This window comes from Dromiciops gliroides, chromosome 5, assembly GCF_019393635.1.
Source record: "Dromiciops gliroides isolate mDroGli1 chromosome 5, mDroGli1.pri, whole genome shotgun sequence".
Lineage (NCBI taxonomy): Eukaryota > Metazoa > Chordata > Mammalia > Microbiotheria > Microbiotheriidae > Dromiciops > Dromiciops gliroides.
The window spans coordinates 39,089,907-39,111,140 of NC_057865.1; the positions used below are offsets into that span (position 1 = coordinate 39,089,907).

Here is a 21,234-nt window from a genome sequence, read left to right on the forward strand (position 1 = left end):
CCCCAATTTATTATTTATTTTTGACGTTCATTGGAAACCTTCTTTTGAGTCCCAAATTCTCCCCCTCCCACCAGTCCCTCCCCTGCCCCCTGAGAAGGCAGGCAGTATCTCAGTTACAGGTGGGAAATCCTGCAGCACATTCCCTGTCAGTCTCATTGCCACGGGAAACAAGCAAGAGAACAAAGTGGAGAAGCCGGCTTCAGCTTGCGGTCTCTCTCTGGCCGTGGAGGGCGTTGTTCTCACAGCCGCCTCTTTCAGCGGAGGCCTGGAGCCAGGGGCCCTGCCTGCCAGTCTGAGGGCGCTGGGGCCGACTCAGTCCTGTAGCAGAGGGAGATCTCCCAGGAGGGGCCGGGCATGATGGAGAGTCCAGAGAAGTTCTTAATTTTTCTTAATAAAGGGAAAAAGTAAGAGATAAGAAGCCACGCAACTCGGGAGAGTCCAGCTTGTAAACAGGCCTCGTTACTCTTCTAGTTGGTCAGGTGGTTAGAGAAGGCCCAGGTTCAGGTGTCACCACCGGCACATGCTGGCTGGGAGGTTGGGGCTTGGAGAGAAACCATGGCCCTGTCAGGCCCTGAAAAGCCTGTATTGTTAGTTGTATTCACCTCAGTAAAGTGGAGTACTCTTAATACTGAGGCATTAGCTCATATTTTAGGTTGCAGAACAGTTGCAGATCCGTATTGGTAGTGAGATTCATTATCAAGGGTTTCCTTATCAATGAAATTACAGGTTTGACCCTCTACACTTCTAAAAAAAATTTTTTTTGCCAAGATTGTCTCTGTTGGAGCAAGAGTTCTTTCTTACCCATGTTTGTATTCGTGGACCCCTGCGGCAGTTGAGTGAAACCTGTGGACCCTCTGTTAGAACAGTGGTTTTAAAGGTATAAAATAAAATGTATAGATAAAAATTAAATAAATTCTATAGAAATGCAGTTATCAAAGTATTTTTTAAGTGCATGAACTTGGGTTAAGAACCTCTGATCAAGTAAAAAATTCATGCCAGAAATTCTAAATGTTCAAAATTCCTGCACCCCTAAAATGTACATAAATTGGTGACTTGAGTTTTGTGTAGGGATAGTTTCCTTTATGAGACTGTAAGGAGCACCTGACAGCCGTGTCTTCTGGACAGAATTATTGAACATTTCCAGGGAGATGCAGGGATTTCCACCGAAATCTTCCAGTGGCCAGGATGGTGCCAGCGTCTTCCTGCTTCATGGCCGTCTAGGAGAAATTCCACTTCCTTGTTGTGTCTGTTCTTCTTCTCAGGACAGCCCAGAAATCTGTTTCATGAAGGGCGCTTATGAACAAGTGATTAGATACTGCACCACGTACAACAGCAAAGGGCAGGCCTTGGCCCTCACTCCGCAGCAGAAGGACGTCTACCAGCAGGAGAAGGCCAGCATGGGTGCCGCCGGACTGAGAGGTAACGTCTCCTCGGGGGGACTCCCTGTTAGCTTCTCTCCTTCCATGCAGTACAGAACTAGCGGAGCCCTTCATTCTCCGATCTCCTTATGCCCAGCACAGTGCCAAGCGTGTCCCAATCTTCCTCCAGGACTTTGCTTTGGGGCCAGAAAATTTTTGTGAAGCCGAAGACTGTATAATCAGAATGTGCTTTAACTTGTCCTTTTTGTCATTCTGCAACTGAAGACTGTGCGTCTTTGGCAGGAGGTTGGGGAGCGTCTAGAGGCTGAGCCCCGATTTATGGCCGTGTTTTCCAGCCGTTTTCCATCTTCACCAGTGTCTTCAATGCTTCTAATTAGCTAGAAATGCCCGGCCTTTCCTATTCGGCTGGCATTTCCCTTAGGGAGGATTTTCTTTCTCAGGATTTGGGGACCGACCATACTGGGGTGGAGGAAGGCTGGGAAAGAGTCGCCTCCTTCTAAGTCAGCACTGTCTCCCCCCTCCTGGCCATGCCCTGAGGACAGAAGCAGAGGCCGTTGCCTCCCAGGGCACTGGTTTACCAGTGTTGGAAGTGGGCATTCCAGAGCCTCAGCCCGAGCTGCAGGTTACAGATTCTGTCTTAGTATTCTTGTCTTTGTGGGATAAATTGTCACTACTGTGCAGGGATTCAACACACCGGGAGGTTGGGGCTTGAAGAGAAACCATGGCCCTGTCAGGCCCCGAAAAGCCTGTATCGTTAGCTGTATTCACCTCAGTGAAGTGGAGTCTGAAGTGATGGCACTGTCCCTTTGTCCGGTGTGCAGGACGAGGCCCAGTCTGCACTGTGATGGCTGCAGCGTCTCCACCCCGCAGGCCTGGCTTGAGACAGCTACACGGACTCTAGGGAAGGGTTCAGTCCCAGGCCTGGCAGGGCCTGGCCAAGCCAGGTGTGTGGGACCAGAGCAACCTCAGCTCTGCTTCTGCTGGTGTGTAAATAGATACACACACCTGCAGGTTTAGGGTGACACCCTTTCTGTCGTCTGCGGCTTTTCTTCTGACTGTTTTCTGTCTTCTCAGAAGGGGTTTTAAGCTCCCTTGAGGAACAACATGACTGTTTTCAAACTTAAACTCCACAAAGGACGTTTCTCGGTGTCTCTAGTTTTTGAAGAGCCAGAGAGCCCAGTCCAAGGCCATGGTTCCCCATTAGTACCGACCATCTGGGGAAGAACTCGTAAGGCCCGAGGCTAGAGGATGTCTGGCCTGTGTCCCCATCCCCTATTCAGCCCCTGCCCTTATATCAGCCAGGCCTTCATTCATGAAAATGAAATGGGACCTGAACAGTTTTCAGAGGAAATGAATGTGAGAGACCAGGCGAGGAGGATGTCACTCCTTCCTTGTTGACCCAGAGAATGAGAGGCCACATTCCCTGACTCAAAAAAGCTTCCCTGTCTCCCATTCAAGCTCGGGCCACAGCAGAGCAAGCTGCTGCAGGAGAGAAACAAATGGCTGCCCAGTCAGCCATTCGTGACGACAACATTGGCATCCGCAGACAGCTGGGGCAACGGTCCCAGTGCCCAAAAGGGGCACGTCAAAGAGCGGCACTGCCAGCCTTGAGCCAGCCCCTCCAAACCTCTCAGCCCTCTTCAGTCCTCTCTCTGCATCCTGTCCCCTCCCCCTCGCCTCTGAGGACCTTGCCCAGACTCCACCAAGAGAAAGGGAGGCTGTTGCTGAGCACGTCTCCATCTCTCCTCTCTTGTCTCCCAGCACCCATGTCTTCCTCCCCCGCCCCCCCCAAACCCCCTGCTCCTTCCTCCTTCTGTCTTGCAGGAACAGGTCCCTTTTTGCCAAAAAGATCCCTCTCTGGGCACACTTGCTCCCCTCTCCTCCTGTCTTCTCCAGCGAGACACCCCCTCCCTTCTCATTTTGCCATTCTTTGTCACACCAGCCTTGCCACAGGCCACAGGCTGCAGAGATGCTTGCTCACTCACTGGTGCGTGGCGGAGTCAGGGCCCGTGCCGCCGTTTTCCTTTCACTTTGCACCACCCACTGGATGAGGCATGTTGCTGAGTGTGGAAGGAGCTGTGTTGTTTTTTTTAAAAAGAAAATCAAAAACAGCCCATTGAAAATGAGGACAAGAAAAATGTGCTTTCCAGTGGCTTTAGCTACTTGATTTTATATTCAGCTTTGAACAATTTTAGCATTTTTTAAATAACTGAGGATTTTGCAAGTAAATCCTCATTGGTGCTCTAGGGCTAGAGAATTTAACTACATGGCTAGTTAATTCTAAGAAATTCTAATTCCCAAAACACCGCATCCACTTTTAGTCTTGAGCAGATCTGTCTGTCTCCTATATTGGTAAAGGTTGGTAGTAGTATTTATTGGCAAGCAGCTGACAAATTTCAGGCTAAAAGTATGTGGAGGTCATGTAAAATTACAGGGAGACTGGGAGAAACACCTCCTTCCATTTATGCCAAGTAGTAGAAGGGGTCAGGACCTGACTCGGCTTCTCCTGATTTCAGCCAGATTAGATCGTTACCTATGAAGAACCAGCATTCCCCTACTGGGGGCAGTTCAGTGCTCCTGGCTGAACCACCTGGTTCTTGGCTCTCATCTAAGGAGAAGAGACCCAAATAAATGGATTTTTTTCATCCAGTTGGGTTGTGCAATGAATCAGGCTGGTGTTAGAGGAAGAAAATGGAGTAACTTTTACTAGAATTGGAGTGATTTTTTTTCAGTTGCAAATCCTAGAAGGCAAAGGTAGACCATCTTTTGAGGGACAACCCTATAGACCTGCTGAATTTTTTTCTCCAGACCCATTACTGGGTTAGGTTTCTAAGGAGAAATCACAATACTCCCCATTCTTTGCAACAAGGAGTAAAAGGGAATTGTTCCCCTTAAGGCCTGTTGAGGCAGTGCTCAACACAGGGCCACATCAAAAGGTAAATTCATTTACTTTAAGGGCAAGTTAAAAATAGAAAATGTATTTGGTTTAGCTCCTTTAAAAATCTTAAATTACTTTCAACAAATAAGCAAAAAGGCAAAATGCTTCTTTCTCATGGAAAATGGGAATGAGGAGGAGTGAAAGAGGGAACGCAATGCTTGCCAAAAACTTGGATGGCCCAAGATCTAATTCTGTTACTGATACTTTCTTTTTTTTTTAAGGGGGAATAGGAAGGAAGAAGACACAGAGACAGAGACAGAGACAGACAAAGGATATGTTAGAGTTTGGAAGTACAAGTATTCTTGAAATCCTTTTCATCATTTTTTGACAAGACAGAAAACTTCATTTTTTTCAGTCGTTCATTTCAAAAGGAAACCAGTATATAGGGCTTTTAAATGAAAATATCTCAATATGTTATGCTTTTGCTCATAAATTGCTAAATCAAGTCAAGTCTACAAGCATTTATTAAAAACCTATTGTGGGGGGTAGCTAGGTGGTGCAGTGGATAAAGCACCAGCCCTGGATTCAGGAGGACCTGAGTTCAAATCCAGCCTCAGACACTTAATACTTACTAGGTGTGTGACCCTGGGCAAGTCACTTAACCCTCATTGCCCAAAAAATAAAAATAAAATAATTATATAAAACAAAACTATTATGTCCTGGGCAATGGATAGACAAAGAAAGGCCAAAGTTTGCCCTTGCTGTGAAGCAGGTCACAGTCTACCTGGGGAGACACGCCAACAGCAGTGTATAAATAATAGAGGCTAAGTTGGAGATAGTCACCGAGGGGAGGCACTAGCATTAGGGAGGATGGGAAGAGGCTTCTTGGAGAAGGTGGGCTTTGCACTAGGCCCAGCAGGAAGCCAGATGGGGGGGGGGAGACTTGACAGGGGGCAGGCAGTTAAAATTCCTGGAGTCAAGCAGAGGAAATACTGTCTAAGGAACAGCAAGGAGACCCATGTGACTGGGTCACTGAGGACTTTATGTTTTTCTATTTGATTTGGCAAACATTTTACAGGAATAAAACACTCGGATGATGAGTGAGTGATTGAGGGAGTTCTGTTTGATCTATTGTCCTTCTCTATAGCTGACTTTCTGCTCTCATAGCTATAGGTGAACAAGCTTCTGAGACTTACATTTCTTTTCCTTGAATTTTATCATTTCTTCTGCAGTTCTTGCCTTGGCTTCAGGCCCTGACTTGGGACAGCTGACGTTTCTGGGCCTGGTGGGGATCATCGATCCTCCTAGAACTGGCGTTAAAGAAGCAGTCACCGCTCTGATTGCCTCCGGAGTAGCCATAAAGATGGTGACAGGGGATTCTCAGGAGACCGCAGTCGCCATCGGTACGCAAAGACCAGTGTGGTCATTTTAACTCTGTCACCTTGACTGTCCTGGTAGGTGAGTGAGGCCTGTGTGTTTTTAAGGGGCAGTTTCCATTTCACAAAAGCATCTGTGTGTTTGAGAGATGACTGTGCAGTCAAGACTGACTCAAGCTCCTGGCTGTAGGACACCCCCCCCCCCCCCCCCCCCCCCCCCCCCCCGCCCCAGAGTGGGTTGTAACTATTCATGTGAAAAGATGCTTTAGTACTCAGTCATACTAGCACTATTGATAATACTAATAATGGTACTCGTACTACTAGTCTGTGGAAGTTGTTTGGATTACACAATTCTACAGCATTCATAAGTAGTTCATTAATTATCCTGATGTTCTTAGCTTTGATTTATCAACAATAATAATAATGCCAGCCAAGGTTTTACTGGGCATTTTAGTTTTCAGAGCCTTTCCATCACAGGGGTAAGTCAGGAAAGGGATTATACCCATATCCCAATCCAGGCATAGAAAAATTAATTGGCCGGTCTAAAGTTACACAGCAAATTAAAAGCAAAGTCAAGATGAGCCTTCAGGTTTGCCCCGTCTACCACATTGTTTAGGTCTCAAGACATTTCTTGATTTTGAAGTTTGCTAAGAAGGCCTAAAATATCTCGAATTTTCCTTTTTAATTCAAGTACAGGCATATATCTCTATGTCTCTGTAAAGCATGTCTACATGCCATTGCCAGAAGAGGCAATTCTTATTTCTTCTTATTTCTCCTTATTTCTCAAGAGCCCAGAGATCAGTTAGAAAACTTAAGTTTGAGGTCTTTTACTTGGTAACTGTCAAGTCTTTTTCCCTGTCTGAGCCTTGTTTGCACATCTGCTAAATGCAGACGAGATTGCCTTGTCTGCCTCGCAGGCACTGGGCAAAGGCAGTTTATTTCATTCAATATGTGCTTAAATTTTGGATCTTTTAGAGCCCTATGCTAGATATTAGGGATGAGGTTCAGACCCAGACTTAGAGGGGTCGTCTAGGAGATCATCATTGACTTCACTCTTGAATAAATTGTGTTCTTGTATTTCCCATGGCTCATCGCCTGGAGCCCGTTATTTCAATGCTGTTTTAATTAGCTGACCTTGATAAGGGGACAGAGGGAAGAAAAAAGATGACATTTCTGTCTGACAGGTAGTGAGCGGGTTGGCTTTCTGATGATTCAAAGGAATCCAACATGACTGGTCCTGTTTAGGACCAGAGCTAGGCCCAGATGAATTGTATCAATAAGATTATTGGGAGTGTGTTTCTCTTGTTGAGTAACAGGCCTGGCTTAGAGCTCTGATTCATTTGCGTACAGTAGGTCACAAGGTAATCAGAAGTTCCTGTGCTTCTGTGTGCTAGTTACAGCTCCTTACCCTTCATGACCACAGGTTTCTGTTAGGTGCCCTTAGCTCCACTGGTTGCCCCTTGGGTCTCATTTCTGAATGGAGAGTCCATCCTAAAATCTTAGCCGGGAGGAGACCTCAGCCGCCTGGGTTGGCAGATGGGGCTCCCTCGGTGGGAGCGTGGGTGGGTGGTGAGGCAGGAGTCGGGGCAGGAAGAGCTGGGTTCATCCCTGTTGTCGACCCTGATGGGAAAGGCCTCTGACCATGGGGTCCCTCAGCTGGCTCATCTCTGAAGTGGGGATTGGGCTAATTCAGACAGGACGAAAGTAGAATTTAATATATGATGATTTTTTATATGACATGCATAATTTATTCAGCACTGTCTAGAAAGTTGGGGTTAAGTTTTACATTTTAGATACTCCAGTGGATCTCTAATAGCATTTAGTGCTTCCTGTACCCCAGGCACTGTCAACAAAAAGCACCCTGCCTGCAAGCAGCTGACCTCGCACGTGCCTGTGCCTGCAGCCTTTTTATCTTCCCAGATAGTTGCCCATACATAGAGCCTCCTCAGTGGGTCCCCTCAGCATACCAGAGTCCACCTTCTCTCTGGCCTTTTGGGGTTTAGAGGGTGGCTCGGCTCGGCTTGGCTCTGCTCTGGCCTTTCCCTTCTGCTCTTGTTGCATGATGGGCCCACCCACTTCTCCCATCAGAGAGGCCACTTTTCATGTGGATTGTTGTGGGGTGACAGCCATAGCCTGCTTAAATCTACCTTCAGCCAGTCGAGCGTTAAGCACCTGCCATCTGACACCATGCTATCTTCTCTGTCTATAGAGACAAAACCCAAATAATCCTTGCTACCCAGGGCCTTCCACAATATCCCTGTGATAGCCGTGGGGTGTCACTGAGGGAAGACTCTGAGTAAAAGACTTACTTTACACCTCAACAGTTGGGGAAAACCCCACAAGGTTCAGACTGCTGAAATGAGGATCCAATTCAGTGGTGATCCATTAAGAACACAGCACGATCAGTCCATTGATTTGCTCTCCTCCCTCCCCACTCCCCATTGTTTTCTGCAGCCAGTCGTTTGGGGTTGTATTCCAAAAATTCCCAGTCAGTTTCAGGTGAAGAAATTGATACAATGGATGTGCAACAGCTTTCACAAATAGCACCAAAGGTATGTTTAAAAAGCAACAATGTTTTCTATTGGGGTTTTGGTTTTTGGAAGGATGATGGATATGATTTTTTAAAATTGAATTTTAAAATTTCAGTTTTATTTTCAGTTCCAAATTATCTCCCTATTCCTGCTCCCTTTCCCACCTATTGAGAAAAGAAGAAATATAATTAAAATTGTTTTTACATGACAAATTACAGATACGTATAATCAAAAGCAACAAAATTTTAACAATGTAAAGGGTACATCACAAACTTAGAGGGGAATTGCTTATAGGGGAAAATGAAATGTTTCAGGGAAAATATTCTATAAATGACTAAAATAAGCAATACATTTGAGATTCTCTCAAGAAGTAGGTTTGGAAGCCTTCAGAAAAGCTTTTGTGGCTTAATAACTTTAAATTAATTGGTATTTTTATCTTGGAAGGCCCCTAGGAGTGTTTGTGGTTGCAAAATTCCTATCCTTTATATGCTTTATGATAAAATTATTTGCTTTAATTAGGACTTTGAAATCTTATCTTAGCTCTTGAGCTTTGTTTATCACCTGGGTTTGAGACTAAAGTAACTGTAGATGTCAGGGGTGGGAGCGAAGGAAATGGGAGGAAAAGGAGAGGGGCTTCGGTAAGATAAAGTAGCAGGAGGGGCCTGGGAGTCTAAGTCAGCAGGTTTGATCATCTGTGGCATCCTGCAGTTCTCTGTAACCTTCCTGGGAAGGACAGTAAGCCCGCCATTGAAATAAAGCCTTATCTGACAGCCGCCTCTTTGGTGGATCAGCCTGATGCCAGCACTCACCCCTGCTCTCTGTTTTCACAGTTATCTTCTAAGGGCAGCCCTCAGGACTTAGTAGTTGTGAACTCTGGGAGAAAAGTAGAAAAACCAAACCAAAACCCCTCCAGCGCTGCCCTAGGACTGTCCGGACGCCTGTAACAGACCCCACAGCTTGTCAATGCATTTTTCCCCATCAGTTACTTCTTTAACCTGAGACGGTCTGCATTCCTCTGTTCTCTCTGTGTCATTATCACTAACCCTCTGACCCTGTTCCTTCTTTCCTGCTTCTCTCATGTTCCCCGTCCCTGACTGGTCAGCGCAGGCTCTTGTCTGCGGCGAGATGAGGATCACCTGCCCGGCAGGCTTTTTGAGCATTTGCTCATCTTCACTTTGCTTCTTTCCCTTTCTCCATCTCTTCCACTTCTCTCCACCCTTTCTCTTCTTCCCCTCCTTCCTTTTCTTTTTCTCTTCCTTTACCTCTGTCTCTCCTTTCCCCTCCCCCTCTCCTTTTCTTCTTTTTTCTATAAAGCATTTAAAATTTTATTTTTCCTCAATTACATGTGAAAACAATTTTTAACATTTGATATAAAACTTTGAGTTCCAAATTCTTTCCCCTCCTCCTTCCTCTCCCTCCTCATTGAGAAGGCAAGCAATTTGATATAGGCTTAATACGTTTTAAAAATAAAATGAATGTAACATTCAACAAAGTTTGTTATGTGTAGAGAGAGATACCAGCTCCTGACCCCTGACCCCTCACCCTTCACCTGTAGGAGAAATGAGGAGGGAACTGTACCAGATAGTCACTAAAGTCCTTTCCACACTCACATCTGTAACAGCATCTTACGTATGTATGACCTGAATTTTAGAGATTTTTTAAAAATACTCCATTTTGTCAGGGTTGTTATTCCCCTAACCAAGACAGCTTCCTTAATAGACGGCATTTTTGGATTTCCTGTGAGGATGGGCTAAATGGTTTTTTCTTAGATTTCTGAACTTTTTAAAAGGAAAAGCCATTTTATTTTTTAAAACTATCATATTTACTACCTTTGGTACTATGGATAATGACTTGGCATCATTCGTCGCTGACATCAGACTGCCATTAAAATCGTGTCCTTTTGGGAAAGGATTTGCAGGTCTAGATGACGGCGATGAAATAATGATACAGTATGATGAAAATGTAAGGGAAAGAAACTAAGTCGTGCTTGAATAAAAAAGAAGCAGTAAAGGCTTTCACCATGTAGGGACAGACTGTACAACAACCACTGACCCTCCCTTCTCTAGCTCCACTAGTGACAAATTGAACATCATGAGGCACCATAGTGTGGGACCAAGAGAATTTGTTCCCCCCCCCCCTTTTCATCTGACAGTTTAAAGGGGCTTCACTCCATAGTTGTTGTTTAAAAATAGAGGGATGGGTGAGACTGAGGGTGTTTACGTTCCTGTGCTTTCTACCATGATGAGTATCTCAGGAAAGGCAATGCGTCATAAGGAGGGATGAGTGACGTCTCTGTCACGTGGATATTCCGTGTGACTGAGACTCCTGCACTTTGCTTTCTCTCCAGGTCGCAGTGTTTTACAGAGCCAGTCCGAGGCACAAGTTGAAGATCATTAAGGTAGGTGCCTGAAGCAGGCAGCTGTCCTCCAAAGCTTCTCCTTGCACTTCTTGCTTTGAATGCTCTTGTTGCTCACTAAGTTGTTGTTATTGTCGTTGTTTTTTGGGTGGGGAAGTGAGGGTTAAGTGACTTGCCCAGGGTCACACAGCTAGGAGGACCTGAGTTCAAAGCTGACTTCAGACACTTGACACTTACTAGCTGTGTGACCCTGGGCAAGTCACTTAACCCTCATTGCCCTGCAAAAAAACAAAAAAACAAGAGATGGGAATGGGGAAGGGTAGATGACTGAACATTAGGCATCATGAAAACATTCGTGATATCTGTTAGCTAACTTGAACTGAACTGTTGAGATAAGAGCAATGCCATTCTTTTTTTTTTTTTTTAAAGTACTTTGCATATTACTAAGTGTTAAAAGGCAGCAAGGAATTGTAGGGGAGTAATGCTGGGCTTGACCTCAGGGAGACTTGGGTTCAAATCCCATCCAAACCCTGGCTAAGTTATCTGACCTTTATGGGTTCCAGTAAGCACCTGGAACTTATCTGCTAAGCTGGGGTCGGGGAATGGGGTGGTTTAAAAGAAATTCAGTTTTATTTTGTTTTATTTAAAGGTTCACTTCTACCTCCTATCTCCCAACTTCCCTTCCTCCCCCATTAAGAAAGCAAGAAAAACAGAACTGCCGCAAATATGTCAAAGCAAATTTCTACATTGGCTGTGTGTGTGTGTGTGTGTGTGTGTGTGTGTGTGTGTGTGTGTGCGTGCGTGCGCGCGCACGCGCGCGTGCGCTCACTTTCATTGTGATCAGATTTCTAAAATCTTTCATTTTTCTCTGTGATGCTGTCATTGTATCAATTATTCATCCATTAACATTCACTTCTGTCTATGTTATTTCATAAAGGTCTTCCCAGTTTCCTTTGAAATTTTTTATTTTAACATTTCTTATGACATTAATAATAATAGCTAATATTTACATAGCATTTACTATGTGCCTGTTACTCTGCTAAGCACTTTACAGTTATTTTCCTTTGATCTTCACAACCACCTTGGGATGTAGGTACTGTTCTTATCCCCATTTTGCAGATGAGAAAACTGAGGCAAACAGATTAAGTGACAGCTAGCAAGTGTCTGGGGCCAAATTTGAACTTAGGTCTTCCTGATTGGGTCCAGTGCTCTATCTACTGTATCACCTAGGTGTAATGTTAATATTAACTAGTTGTAGTATTCCATTATGTTTATAACTGATAATGTGTTTACTCAATCCACAATCAGAGGTTAGCTTTTTAATTTCTAATTTTTTTATAACTACAAAAAGATTACATGTAGATGCTTATTTCTTTTTGAATTCTGGGATATCAAAGCATTCAGATCTGGTAACTTTCTGCATAGTTCTGAATTGCTTTTCAGAATTACTGCATCGATTTGCAAGTCCACCACCAGTAAACTAGTATCCCCGTGTGTCTGTTTTCCCACATACCTCTAGCCTTTTAACACAAAAATTGCCCCAGGATTTGTTGCAAGGTACTTCTGCCAATCACACTTTTTTTGTTTTTGTTTTTGGTGAGGCAGTTGGGGTTAAGTGACTTGCCCAGGGTCACACAGCTAATAAGTGTTAAGTGTCTGAGGCCGGATTTGAACTGAGGTCCTCCTGACTCCAGGGCCGGTGCTCTATTCTCTGCACCACCTAGCTGCCCCATGCCTGAAGCAGACAGCACTTCAGATCTGGGGAACAAAAAGGGGCAGAAGGTGAGAGGAATGACAGGAGGCAGGGTTTTTTCTGAAATGCAGCAAGCTCTTCTTTATTTCCCAGCCTAGCAGTTCTTTTGTAGTAAAACAAAGCATGAGCTCCTGAGAACATTTTTGAAGAACAAAACCATCCATCAAGTTATAAGTGACAGATTCAGCACATTCCCAGGAATGGTTGCAAGACATTGAGACCACCTGGCTTCTTGTTTAACCTTAGGCCATGAGAACTTTTCCCCCTAGCATTTCGTCATGTCGTCTTCCTCACGCCCTTGTCCTTGATTATCAGAACCTTTGACCGATCCTTGACATGCCCAAAGGTTTGGGCTATTGCCTGGAACACTTTTAACCACTCCTCCTCAAGCCTAAGGGTTTTGGCCTCTGGCCCTCTGAGTTCTTTACGCATGCCAATCACACTTGTCAGCGCATGGAGACAGTTTAATAACTGGCTTAACTGACATCTGTTTAGCATAGGCTCACAGGACACAAAAGCCAAGGAGACCCAGGTGACATTTCCAAACCAGTGCTGACTGGGGGCTATGCTGAGGTTTTCTGTGAGGCCGATTTGGGGAGGAAAGGGAAATGATTTGGATCATTTTGTAAGTGAAAGTTCAGGATTTCTGCACTGTTGGTTTGATATCAGACATAGCGTAATGTACCATCTTGATTTATACCAGTCCCTCCAGAGTAACGGTTCGGTCGTAGCTATGACTGGAGATGGAGTCAATGATGCGGTCGCCTTGAAGGCTGCAGATATTGGAGTGGCAATGGGGCAGACGGGAACAGACGTTTGTAAAGAAGCGGCGGACATGATCCTGGTGGACGACGACTTCCAAACCATCATGTGAGTTCCGTTTTCATAGCAGTGATCTGAAAGAAATCTCCCCACGAGAAGACAGAGCTCTTCAAGCTTCATCATCTAGATGAACTTAGATGGCCAGCTAGGATAGAAGATAAAACTTGACTTTGTATGCAGGTGTTTAGGGCCGCGTTCCTTGAATAGAAATTCTTTTCCGTTTGTCATGAGCTGTAAATATTTAGCACATGTTTGCAAGGTCCTTAGCCATACACCTGTTATGATCTTGGCTACCTCACAAGGGCTTGAGGTTAAATGAAACTGAATATTGTCCTAACGGGAAAAACTGAGGAGAACATGGGGTCGCTTTTCATTTCCGGTTGTGGCTTTTCCCTCACTTCGAAGAAACTTAAATGTTTAGAGATGTAGACATAATCAGGTCTGTTTGCTTGATTCCACTTACAAACATGCCTATGGGTTTCTCATCCTTAAACGCAAAACCTGTTCTAGACCTTGCTTTGCTACAATCATAGTTTTCTTATCTGCAAAAATGAAAACCCACCTTAGAGGGTTGATTGTGTGTGTGTGTGTGTCTGTCTGTCTGTCTGTCTGTCTGTTGGCTGAAAATAAACTTTAGTGACTCATTGCATCAGGAAGGAAAAAAGGAGAATTTTAATATTGTGTGATTAACAATATACTTATATAGTATTCAGTTTGTTAGAAATTTCAAAATAAATTCCCCATTTTGCAGTTATTTTTTATTTTAAAGTAGATGTTTATTGATCCCTTTTGTTTTTTCACAAAATCTAGACCTTCCATTTCTTACCTTTCCCAAAAAGCCATCCTTTAAAATTCGGTTAAGCTTGAACTCACCTGATCTGATAGAAATGTTCATGCTAAATTGGTTTTTTGCCTGTGTTTTAGGTCTGCAATCGAAGAGGGCAAAGGGATTTATAATAACATCAAAAATTTTGTTAGATTCCAGTTGAGCACGTAAGTTGGCACCATTATTTCTCTTTTTGGTTTTTTATTAAGTTATACATGAATGCTAATACAGAATGACTGGAAGTGTCTGTTTCCTGTTTCTGAATATCATGTCTACATCTGAATGCTCTGGAAAGTAGAGTAAGATTGAAGTAAAAGATAGAGTTAATTTGTGTAGCCGAAATCAAAAATAGCCTCATCAGTAGGTCCATGTATCCAACAGTATTTGTAACACCTTTGTATTTATAATCACGTCTAGCATAAATGTTAAATGTCATCAAACCTTGACAGTTGCTCATAGGTATCCCTTCTTAACAAAATTTGTGCTTTGTTTTTGTCATTAATTGGCCCAGTTGTGTAAGATCCCTAACCAGTGTTAATTCTGTAACTGTAGAATATCATTCATTTTTAAGGTGCTCAGAAAACCTGGCAGTTCCTGTTCAGAACCAAAACAAATTTTTTGTCTCTCCATTGCATGGTAACCTTTATCTAAGGTGATTTAAATCTGTATGAAGGAGTACAGTATTGCATGTTGCCTTCAAGTGCCTCCTATGTTTTTATCTTAGAGCTTATTACTATTTGAAAATTAAATTTGTCTTTAAAACCTAGGGGTAACAACCCCATGATTAAGAAATTAGCATCGTGCAATCAGCAGGAGTTTGCCACGCTTACAACTTGGTTTGATGGCTTTTTTTCTGGCAGGAGCATCGCTGCATTAACGTTAATCTCGTTGGCCACATTAATGAACTTCCCCAATCCGCTCAATGCCATGCAGATTTTGTGGATCAATATTATTATGGACGGGCCTCCAGCTCAGAGGTAATGGGCTGCTTCAAAGGGAATATGGAGAGGCAAGGATCCCATCAGAACTAAAACATGAACTACTTTTGTGTGTCACATTAAATATGAACCGTGTAAAAAACTGGGAATGGGTATATTTACACTGATGTCTTAAGGGAATTCATTATAGAAGTATCTGGCTTTTTGTGTTACTAAGGACCGTTCATTCCCTAACTCGACTGCTGACTTTCTGAGTGATCGTGGGTAGAATATTTTTGTGTTCTCTGTGGTAGAAGGTGGACACAGCCCCAAGAAGAGCTTACCCTAGAGAAGTAAAGCACAGATCCCATAGAGAGATAGTCAAATCCTCTGCGTGATGGAACCTGAGCACTCAGTGATGGGTTAAATATTTATTTCAAGCAACATTTGAGAAATGATACCCGGCATAAAAGAACTTGGTCAGGTAGAATTTCTGACAGAGCTGATTAATATTGAAGTACATTCCTCGGGGAGTATTAAACCAATGCATGTATGCAGAGGAGTTACACATCAGAATAGTACTAATAAGATACAACTCTTTTCTTTCGGAAATGTGGTAGAGTGGAAAGAGGCCGGTGAACTCTGACGGTGCGCCTCTGAGCGAGTCACTGAAGTTCTCTGGCTCCTCGTTTCCTCATCTTGTAAAACTGAGGAGGTTGGACTACATGATCTCAGAATTTCCTTCCATCTCTCAAATTCTTTGGATTCTAATATGTATAGGCAATAGTTGTAGGACCCAGACAGAAATCACCAGTGTGGACCTCAAACTTTTGAAGCACTTTGATTTTTTTCTCTTTGCTTTTAAGCCTCGGAGTAGAGCCTGTGGATAAAGATGTGATACGTCAGCCCCCAAGAAACTGGAAGGACAGCATCTTGACCAAAAATTTAATTGTGAAAATACTGGTTTCATCCATAATCATTGTGTGCGGGACTTTGTTTGTCTTCTGGAGGGAGGTAAGAATTCAGAGTGGGACATCCCATCCTTAGTAGCTGCTCTCAGATTAGTCTTAGTGCTACTAAAGTAATTATCTAGGGAGGCAGGAGGAGGTGGTAGAGAAGTAAAGAAAATGTTCCCCAGGAACAGTCTGGGGTAACAACATAGCAGCCTGTTTTCTCTCTGCTCCTTGAGGGTGGGGGCAGGGGTGGGCAGAGCTGGTAGCATTAGGTATGATCATTGTTATTAAAGTTTCCTCTTGTGCAGGGCCTTCTCACTTAGGGCTCCTCAGAGAGTTTTAAAAATGGTGGCCTCCTGTTCATTAAAAACCGCACCAGAGCCTCAGGGTTCATTGGAAATACCCACTATGTATGTGAGCATTCTTGGCTTTTCCTTAACGTGAGATTGTGTATATGCTCATGGGGTGATTCATTCCGATGACTTGTGGGAAATTTGATTCAGATTTTTTAATGTTTTGTACCTGAGAATGCAGTGGTTTAATAAGCCCCGTTCGGGCATCCAGGGCAGCACTAAGGAGGCTGTTTCCCTTTTCTCTCCTGGCAGCTACGGGACAATGTGATAACACCCCGAGATACAACGATGACTTTTACTTGCTTTGTATTTTTTGACATGTTCAATGCTCTCAGTTCCAGATCACAGGTATGCCACTGACTTAATACTTGGGGAGCTGGTTCCATGGGATCATCTGTTAATGAGGCCAGATATGTGGACCAGATCCCTCCTTTTCCATGGCCCCAAATTCCAAACCCAAGTCACCGTCCTGCAAATTCATATCATTGGTTACAAAGGAGACTAGGAAAGAGTCGAAAAATGACCACTTTAGACCTTTAGCTCTAGAGAAATAGCAACCCAGAATCTGTATCTGTGTCCTGTGAGCGTCAGGAAGACCTGGGTTCAAATCTAGTCTCAGACATGTCCTAGCTGTGTGACCTTGGGCAAGTCACTTTACCTCTGCCTCTGTTTCCCCATCTGTAAAAAAAAAAAAAACAACGAATTGTCATGAGGATAAATTGAGATATTTATAAAGTGCTTTGCAAGTTTTCAGGGGCCAAATATATCCTCGTTAGCCGGTGGTCATGGTAGTGGTGCATGTTAAAATGGCAGTGCAGATTCCGCACGTGTGGAGCCAGGCACAGATGCTTGGAAGCCTGAGTCCTCCAAAAGCTTTACTCTTTGGGTGGAAATGCATCCTGTTCCCATGAAGCTGTCACTAGAGTGACATTCTTTGGAAGAAGCATAAGGGGTTTAGTTTGGTCTGTTTTGGTTTTGGTATTTTCCTTGCGGGTTTAATTTTTCCCCAGGTGAGAGGTTGAAGCCTTTTAGTAGACATACCATCATGAGAAGTTTTGATGAAGTAGAAGGCAGCCATAGATAGCCAGGGCAGCTAGTCCTGTCTGCGTCTTTATAATTCTGCATGGGGACGCAGCTAGGTGGCGCAGTGGATACAGCACCAGCCCTGGATTCAGAAGGACCTGAGTTCAAATCCGACCGCAGACACTTGACATTTACTAGCTGTGTGACCCTGGGCAAGTCACTTAACTCTCATTGCCCTGCAAAAAAATAATAAAATTCTGCATGGGGTTTGAACTTGCCGACAGAGAGCTCTCACCGAGAATATGAGCATAGAAGTCGTGTGACTTGTATCGTTCTATTTCCAGACCAAGTCTGTGTTTGAGACTGGACTCTGCAGCAACAAGATGTTTTGTTATGCCGTCCTTGGATCCATCATGGGACAGTTGCTAGTTATTTATTTTCCCCCTCTTCAGAAAGTTTTTCAGACTGAAAGCCTGAGCATCCTAGGTAAGGAAAAAAAATGTCTACATAAAGTGTGGAGAATGCTTCCATCTGTTGAGATCCAGGTCGCCAGTGATTGCTCTGTGAGGTTTTCAAGGCTGTATGCCTGCTCTTCCCTTTGGGTGGGCAAAGGGGGAGCAGAGCCCAATTCACAAGGGGGCCTCTAACAATAACTACACCTGGGAGGGTGTAACTGCAACAAGTCAGACCTTGCAGTTGGCTGCTTTCTCATATGATGCACAATGCAACCTTGGTGAGCAATATTCCAGCTTCCTCTCAACAGTTAGAAGCAAGGAATTTAAAATTATGACTTCATGGAAACTTTCCATTATTTCCGTGACTTGCCCTGTACTTAAGGAGTTCACATTGATGTGTTATACATAAAAAGTAGCTGGGTTTTCAAATTCAGTCTGTAAAAATGATGGATTTTCAGGTAATAGGGACTTTGCTTCTTAGGTTTGCTTCCTCACATGCTAATATAGGATATACAATTGTACATTTTCTTTGTATGTGATTTGAACCAGTGACTCCAAAATACTGCTTTTGCAGAAAGTTTCATTGGAATGTAGATCATATAAATACATTCTGCTGCCACTCAAGTTTTTCTTATTTCGGATTCCCTTCAAACATGAGCTGGTTTGATTTCTTATGCACCTGCTTGACCCTTAACACTTGTTTAATAAACTAACTGGCTTTTACAGGAAAGCAGACTATCAGTGTGCTTGATGTGTTAAAGCCATGCTATTAAAAATAAGATGCATTACTCTGGACAGAAGAGTAGAGCAGTTTCTCTCTCCCCTGCCCCGCCCCGCGCGCCTCTCTGAAAGCCCCTGCAGTAGCCTGTAGGGTTTTCTTTGCCTTCCACTGGAGCTCTGGAAAGGATGGTCAGGTGGAAGAGAGTGCAGGACTGGTCATCAGGAGACCTGGGTGGCTATTAAGAGCTCACGTTTCCATAGCACTCGAGGGTGTGAGAAGGCCTTTGCACACCCTGTCAGTCACACAGCCCGAGTATTATTCTCTCCATTGTAAAGAGGAGCACACTGAGGTGCCAGTCAGCTGTATGACAGTGCCTCTACTTAGTGTCAGGGCCACAGCTGGGACTTCTCCCTCTGACTCCCCTGAGCTCTGGTGCAGTACACATTAAGAGCCTACTGTGTGCCGGGCATTGTGCTAAGCTCTGGGGAACCAAAGAGCAAAAATGGTCCCTGTTCCGCCCCAGAGAAGTGGGGGGGGGGGGGTTGGTGCGGGCATAGGCTGGAATCCACAGAGGGCCCTGGATGGCCTTCCAAGCCACTCTGAGGCTCATCATTAAGATGGCAGTGAGCCTTGCCGGACCCACCTCGCTGAGTTGGTGAGGAAGTGCCTTGTCATCAAAGGGCTCTGTCCCCACCCTGGACAATGTGGGCATAGCCGAGCTCCCTACCCTCACGGGCTTAGTGAGAGAGAGTGCCCTGGCAGCTGGCAGCCACCATAGAAGTGTGCAGGGGGATTTGTAGAGACAGGCCATCCTGGAGCTAACCCTGGCTTCTCTCTCGCAGACCTGCTCTTCCTGGTGGGCCTCACTTCCTCCGTGTGCATAGTGTCCGAAGTCATCAAGAAGGTGGAGCGGAGTAAGGAGAGGAGCCCGAAGCATGGCTCGTCAGCCTCGTCCTCCTCCTCCTCGTTTCTCGACGTGTGATGCATATTGCATTCTTGATCTGCGAGCGAGGGAGCGAGGAGCTACTGCCTGAGGAGGTGCTAGAGAGGCAGCATTGCATGGGGGCTCTGAGGACTTGGGAATGTCTTCATACCCACATTGACATTGGGGACGGCTGAGGATTGAGACTTCACCCACCCTGCCTGCTGGGAGTCACCAATGAATTATGCAACTAGGATATCATTTTCCTTGATGAAATTGGCTTCTGAGATTGGAACTTTATGGAGTCTTTGCGAGGTTAATTTAAAACAAAAGAGGCTGAGGAAGGAAAGTGGCCAAGCCTGAACTGCCTTCGCACTTAAGGGGTCTGACTGTATAGATAAACTGTCCATCTTAGATATAAATATTTTAGTTCTTTTTTATTTTTAAATATTGTATTACTTTATGGTGGTGGGGCTTTGTTACTAATATACGAATAAATTTAACCATTTAAAAGGCATTCTCTTTGGTTTAGAAATGGAGTCACAGGAGTGAGGGCCAGACTTCAGCTACTGTATTTATTTATTTACTTTCTTTTGCGATGTAAACAGCTCCAATTCTCCTTGCTACCATTTTGATATCCTATGGGGTTTTTTGCACAGGATGTGACCACTGTCGGATCACTGTTTTCTTTTCTTTCTTTTTGTGATTGAAAAGCCTATACTGCGATTTGAAGTAAATGTTTGCTTTTCGTAGTAAGTGTATTTGCTTGCATTTTCTTTGGAGATGTGACTCTTTGGGGTCAAGCAAAAGCTTCACACATCTGGGTTCGAGATCATTAAGGGGCCCACAGTGAGGACAATCCAGTACCTTTTCTCATCTTCCTGTATCAACACAATTGTTACGACGAGCCACAGCTGAAAACATGTAAGCCAGTGGTGGGCTCAACTTTATGATGAATTGTATTAACGTGCTATATACAGCCTTCTCTTTTCAATTCAGAACACCCTTCATCACGTAGTCTCATCATTCCTTAAAGTCAAAGACTTGCCTCAGGAATTTTAGCCTGGATACTTTTTTACTCTTATTTAATTGTTATTTTTTAATAATTCTCCTGTAACTTTTCATGTGGCCTTTCTTTAAATCGCACAATCTGTTTTAAAAAACAAAACTAAAACTCATTAATTTAGATATAAATAAAGGATTCCTTTTTGCCCAAGAGAGAGAGGTCGTTCCATGTACATCTTGTACCTAGTTCCTGTGGTCACTTTGAGCCTACTTTCTGCCTCTGTGTGTCTTTCTCCCCTCTCCTTATTTCCACCATTTGCTTTCTACATTTCCAGTCCTGTAGGAGTGGAGAAGTTGGGGAAATAACGGGTGATTCATTCTCTGAATACCTCCATTCATTCTCCAAACTAAGTTACATAGCAAGTATACTTTGAATAGGTATTCAATTTTGGGTACAGAGAAGATACAAAATTGGGAATTTGATGCAGATTTTCTGATTCCCTGCTGAGTATTTTTAACTTACAGCAGAAATAAATCTTAAAAAGTACTTGTTTAGTTTCTCTTAAGTTATGCAGTTTTATATTTTTTGCACATTTAAAAAGCATTCCGGATTCTTGTGCAATGGGAGAGGATGCCAGTTTGATCACTAAGATTAAATCATAAACATTAAAACCTAAATAATAAGTCCTTGGGGGATTACTGAGGGTAACATAAAGAAACCCTGCCCTGGGGTTGACTCATTAGAGATCTTCTATGCTCTGACAGCAGCTCGTGTCTAATTTTGTCCCTTAATGCTAAATGATCAGGGGCCATGATGCTTTGCTTCGGTTCATTAATTTAGCTGAGAACCCTGTTTCATCAGCTATCTGTCTTTTTTTTTTCTTTTTCTTTTTTTTTGGGGGGGGGGCAGGCAGAGCAGTGAGGGTTAAGTGACTTGCCCAGGGTCACACAGCTAGTAAATGTC

General features: G+C 43.9%; 1 protein-coding gene across 5 annotated transcripts in view; it reads left to right on the top strand.

Annotated features, from left to right (window-relative positions):
* ATP2C1 (ATPase secretory pathway Ca2+ transporting 1) overlaps positions 1–20,017 on the top strand; it is a 124,471-nt gene extending 104,454 nt beyond the window's left edge. For all 5 annotated transcript variants that reach the window (XM_043966548.1, XM_043966553.1, XM_043966552.1 and 2 more), the window contains 11 exons: positions 1,263–1,419; positions 5,490–5,660; positions 8,088–8,185; positions 10,512–10,562; positions 12,977–13,143; positions 14,020–14,088; positions 14,782–14,898; positions 15,705–15,852; positions 16,397–16,492; positions 17,512–17,653; positions 19,186–20,017. In XM_043966548.1, coding sequence (XP_043822483.1) covers positions 1,263–1,419; positions 5,490–5,660; positions 8,088–8,185; positions 10,512–10,562; positions 12,977–13,143; positions 14,020–14,088; positions 14,782–14,898; positions 15,705–15,852; positions 16,397–16,492; positions 17,512–17,653; positions 19,186–19,325 — 1,356 coding nt within the window. In that variant the 3' untranslated portion in view covers positions 19,326–20,017. The remainder of the gene's footprint in view (positions 1–1,262; positions 1,420–5,489; positions 5,661–8,087; positions 8,186–10,511; positions 10,563–12,976; positions 13,144–14,019; positions 14,089–14,781; positions 14,899–15,704; positions 15,853–16,396; positions 16,493–17,511; positions 17,654–19,185) is intronic.
* The last annotated feature ends 1,217 nt before the right edge of the window (positions 20,018–21,234 follow it).